The 5,620-nt window shown below is 47.8% G+C and overlaps 1 protein-coding gene across 1 annotated transcript in view; it reads right to left on the bottom strand.

The window, feature by feature from the left end:
- Positions 1 to 5,620, bottom strand: part of LOC106805199 (nuclear receptor coactivator 2-like) — a gene marked incomplete in the record, with an annotated part of 120,763 nt that overhangs the window by 27,344 nt on the left and 87,799 nt on the right. The window contains 1 exon segment of the mRNA XM_014806699.1: positions 2,437 to 2,609. Within this exon segment, the coding sequence (XP_014662185.1) occupies positions 2,437 to 2,609 (173 nt within the window).

Raw genomic sequence — 5,620 nt, 5'->3', positions numbered from 1 at the left:
GAGCCGAGTAGAGTACGAGCAGGAGAGGCAGACGAGGAGAGGAGAGAAGCAGAGGAGAGTCAGAGAAGGGTGAGTCCAGAGAGTAGAGGAGAGTGACGTGGAACGAGGAGAGGAGTGAGAGGAGAGAGAGAAGAGAGAAGGAGGAGAGAGAGAGCTGAGTCAGAGGCGAGAGAAAGAGAGATGAGAGAAAGAGAGACGGAATGAGTGACGTGAGAGATAAAGAGGAGAGATGATGAGCCTGAGGATCTAAGTGATAAGAGTTCGTCACTCGTCTACCTTTCCCCATATTTCTGTGATAAAGACAAAGAGAAGAGAGAGGATAAGATTTCAATATGATTAGATGATATAAGAGAGAGAGAAGAGAGAGAGCAGGAGAGAGAGATGAGAAGAGAGAGACGAGACAGACGAGAACGAGGAGGAGAGAGAGATGGAGCGAGAGCTGAGAAGCGAGAGAGGAGCGAAGAGAGAGAGAAGAGAGAAAGAGAGAGAGAGAGAGAAAGAGAGAGGAGAGAGAGAGAGAGAGAGAAGAGACGAGAGAGAGAGAGAGAGGAGAGAGAGAGAGAGAGAGAGAGAGAGAGAGAGAGAGAGAGATAGAGCGCGCGATAGCGAGAGAGAGCTAGATGAGAGATGAGTAGAGTTCTAGGGGCAAGCAAGCAGATGGGGAGGAGAATATCGGAGAACATAAAAGTATAACACGCACAAATGACGCCCCATCAACATCAGATCGGCAGGAAAAGGAAAACAGGTTACAATGCAACGCGAATAGTTCCTTCCATTAGATTGATTCGCTGCAATGAGGCAATATGAGAAACTATTATTCCACGAATGCGCCGCGCCACGAATCTCGCGCTTATGGCTCTGCTATTAGGGCTAGCTACCCTAACTCGACCGTTTCCGCATGACCGCTCTCATTGAGACCTCCCGTGCACAACAAAGCACGCCCGTGTTCGCCGCCTGTCTATTTAATATCGAGGTATTTAAGCTGGTCACCGGGTTTATCGCCGGCCGAAATTCACCGCCATGATCGATCGAACAGGAAAAAGGACATCTGTCAGTCAGTGACCGCAAACTGCCGATAGCCACGGTCCATATCAGAGCCTACGGGGTCACGGATCCCGGATGCCGGTAGCTCGATGATGATGATGATGATGATGGTGGTGGGGATGGGGGGGTGGGCTGCCAAGACAGCAGAATCATGTCTATTTATTTACGTTCAGGTTATAGCCCTACTATTGGCGGTCTAACTTCACTCGCACTCGTCATCAAGCGTACAACTACGAGGGGGGTGAATACGTGGTCTACTACTACTACCATGGAGAAGACGCTTGTCTGCCTGTTTTTTTTTTGTCTACGAATTTATTCACACGTTGGAAGTCACGAGTCATCGCAACAGTGGAACACTATAGTTGCTGGCACATTTCAATGAACATCCCCTGAGTAAATATTTGTGACCCGCTCCAGCATAATACGGACTAAGTCGCAAGTCATTGTTTTGAGTAATGAGCACGCACACATATGTCAATGCTGAAAATGGCCTACCTGGACAAAAATGAGATTTTTACAAAAATAAGTTCCTAAGTGCATATTTAATCCGGATATATATAGGTTCAGATATCTCTAGATTTTTATGACCATTTTTAATTAAAAAAATTTTTTTTTCAAGGGCCCCTGACCGCTCATCCCCGACTGGGCCCCTTACCCGGAACGCTTTATCTCAAAAGCTGCATATTCCGGAATAAGTCGGTTTCCGATCTTCAAATTGCTGTAGATCGGTCAATTCTTTAGATATAGCCAAATATTATATATCATTTTAAAGGTGATTAAATGATCTACTCATGCAGATATGCACATAACTCAATTTGTAGAATTTCCTACTTAATCCTGGTTTTGCTGGAGCGGGTCACATTTTAGAAGAACGTTGTTGTGCCTAGCTTAATTTCAACCACAATTAAAATCAAATTGATTGCTGAATAGAAGCCTCTGAATGTAAGAAAACGCGTGGGAAAGACGCCCATCAGATCATAACAGATCCGTAACCATGACATATACACACGATCACGAGCAACTTACACTCACGCACGCATGCACACACGTACGCACGCACACAGGCATTGAGTCACGCACGCACGCACGCACCCAGGCATGCATGCACGCACATACATAGGCGTTCAGTCACACACGCAGGCACGCACGCACGCACCAACGCACGCATGTACGCACGTACAGAAGCATTCAGTCACGCACGCACCCACGCATGTATGCACATATACAGGCATCCAATCACTCACACAGGCACGCACACAAACATCCAGTCACGCCCGCAGGCACGCACGTAGCCACGCACACATGCATGCACGCAAATAGATGCACAAACCAGGATACACGCAGATAATTGCGCAAACCACATGCAGCACACACAACGACGCGATCTCTCACCTTGATCTCTAATTCTACGTATCTGCTTGACAGTCTCTTGCAGTACGGCGCACTTGTCAGGCTTTAAAGAGAATGTGTTCATATCACCGATGCTGGAAGAGATCAGCTCTGCCAGCTCTTCTATGTAGCCGTTCTCCTGATCCCGCCTGTTTTTCTCCTTAAGGCACTTCTCTCTGTGGAGCAAAGAAAAACGCAAACAGTTACGCACAACTTACGCACGAATTATGCACGACTTACAAGCACATACTTCTTGTTATATGCATACATAATAAATACATGATAGGTACCTATGCACTACATGTTCCTTCAGCACTGAGACTGTACGGCTAAATTGCTAAACTAGCTTATGGGACATTGAGGACATACTGAAACACGGATATATATTCAATGCATGCCATCCACATTCACACTGTGGAAGGGGCTGAGATGGGAATGGGCTTTAGTTCTATAGTGTCCTGGTCGGGCATACGCACACACTGTTAAAAGAGAAGGATCTGGCCTCGGGTAAAACCTGCCCTGGACACGTAGTGCTAACCTCACACGAGAAAACTAGACAACTTCGTAAGAAAACCCGACAGCTCGGTGAGAAACGAAAACCCCGTCCGCTCGAAAACCAGATCCCCGTTGTCGCTAAGACACCGATGGGAAGGTGACCGAAGCTCCAGCTGGCGTCACCGTCCTTCTGGCTTCACAGCGTGCCTGCGCGCGTAAAGTTTCTCTCGCGCATCCCCCGTGAAAAGGATAATGTCCTCACGACAACTAGCGAACGACTGTTGACGGTTAGCTTCCGTGCGCTCGCCCACGCGACGCACGTGAGGCCTCTCACCCCCCCCCCGTGTCGGTTTTTACTCCAATCATCTTGATCAAACGACAGGACGACGCTCGTCGCTAAGCCCTTGCTTTGTTCGCTGTTACAGGCAGCAGCAGCAGCAGCAGCAGCAGCAGCAGCAGTAGCAGCGAGCAGTGGTGGCGGCAGCACCAGCAGTAGCAGCAGCACTGTCATCATTGTCGTCGTCGCTGGCACTGAAACTTCAGTCATCGTCATCCTTGTCATCACCATGCACCATCACCATCAGTAGCAGTAGAAACAACATGATAATTGTCAATGGCACCATCAACGTATTCATCAGCAGCAGCAGCAGCAGCGACAGCAGCAACAGCAACACCCATAACCGTAAGTAGCTTCATCATCATCATCATCATCATCATCGTCATAATCATCATCATCATCATCATCATAATCAACATCGTCACCATCACCAGCAGCAGCAGCTAATATAACCCGAGCACTATTCTATGAGTAGGATGTCTGAGACCTCTCTGCTGCCGCCGGCGAGCATCCATTTGCTAAATTATAACCTGTGACTAATACTGACTATATGCATCTGTAATCCGTGTGAGGCAGAGGACACTGAGTGAGACGTGACGCGCACCAGCAGCAGCAGCAGCAATAGCAGCAGCGCCAGCAGCAGTAGCAGCAGCAGCAACAGCATCAACAGCCGAGAGCAAGAGCGCGGCTTTGCAAGAGATGCGCCGAACCCACGGTGTGCAGACATCGCAGTCAGGTAGGCTGGCTAACACGGGTAGAGTAGCATATTGCACAGCCAGCTGTTTATAACGCGTACGTTGTTGTGTGTTGTGGTACGTGTCACACAATAGAGAGGGATAGAAAGGGAACAGCAAGAGAGCAAGACACTGAAAGATGGAGCCGGAGACAGGCGGGAAATGAGGAAGGAGGAGAGAGAGACAAGCAGACAAAGAGGGAGGGATGAGTGCATACAAGAGAGAAAGAGAGCGAGCGAGAGAGGATGATAGTGTGAGAGGCAGGGAGGAGGGAGAAAGGGAGAGATCTCGCCATCAACGCGTGGCTGCCATCATCACCATCTAAAACCTCTCATTATAGTAACACGTTGTTCGTGCGTGCGCGTCGCATCTGTCGTTTTGTTCAGACAATGGTGATACACGACACACACACGCACGCACGCACGCACGCACACACACATAGATAGATACACAATCGCCATCTTAATATACGATGATGTGCTGTGGTGACATTTTCTCTTCCATAGTTGTTACATTTCTTAACTACTCTCAGCTACGATGGTTTCGCAACACCGACTAATAACTTTTATCGACCAAGCGACGACGTATTCTACTTCGGCGTCTCTTTCTGTGTGTAACCCTTCCGTATGTATACCCCCTTATCATCTGTGTAAACCCTCTTCCTATGTCTAGACCCTTCTGTAAGAATCCGCTTCCTGTCTACTCCCCTTCTCCTCGGTGTGCATGTATACCCTCTTTCTATGTTTATACACGTCTGTGTACACCCACTTCCTATGTCTACACCCCTACGGTACCCACCCTCTTTCTATGTCTATACACGTCTATGTATACCTACTTCGCATGACTCTACAACCTACTGTACCAACCCTCTTTCTATGTCTAATTGTCTATATACGTCTATGTATACCTACTTCGCATGACTCTACACCCTACTGTACCCACACTCTTTCTATGTCTAATTGTCTATACACGTCTATGTACACCTACTTCGCATGACTCTACACCGTACTGTACCCACCCTCTTTCTATGTCTAATTGTCTATACACGTCTATGTATACCTACTTCGCATGACTCTACAACCTACTGTACCGACCCTCTTTCTATGTCTAATTGTCTATATACATGCACGTCTATGTATACCTACTTCGCATGACTCTACACCCTACTGTACCCACCCTCTTTCGATGTATAATTGTCTATACACGTCTATGTATACCTACTTCGCATGACTCTACACCCTACTGTACCCACCCTCTTTCTATGTCTATATACACCTCTGTGAGCAGCCTCTACCCCTTCTCCTGTGTGCATCCCTTTCCGGTGTCTGTACCTTTCTCCTCCGCGGACACCCTCCTCCGGTTTGTGCATTCTCCTCCTACTCATCTATTCATCAGTGTCTGATTGCGTTCTATATTCACCCATCCATCCACCTTTCTCCTTGATGAGAGCATTGAACTGTTCATTCGTATTATGCGCCATCACGTAGGCTTTGGTAAGTACATGTAGGGTTAGCTCTAGTACTATAAGCCCGCGGATCGCTGCCGCAGGGCTATAGCACATTCTGCCATAGATGTAATCTAAGCAAATGGTCCAACTGATGTGACCAAAAATTTATCCCCA

Source organism: Priapulus caudatus, unplaced genomic scaffold, assembly GCF_000485595.1.
Source record: "Priapulus caudatus unplaced genomic scaffold, Priapulus_caudatus-5.0.1 Scaffold105, whole genome shotgun sequence".
In the NCBI taxonomy this organism is placed as follows: domain Eukaryota; kingdom Metazoa; phylum Priapulida; class Priapulimorpha; order Priapulimorphida; family Priapulidae; genus Priapulus; species Priapulus caudatus.
Note: the sequence above shows the minus strand (reverse complement) of the source record. Positions and strands in the feature narration are given on the sequence as shown.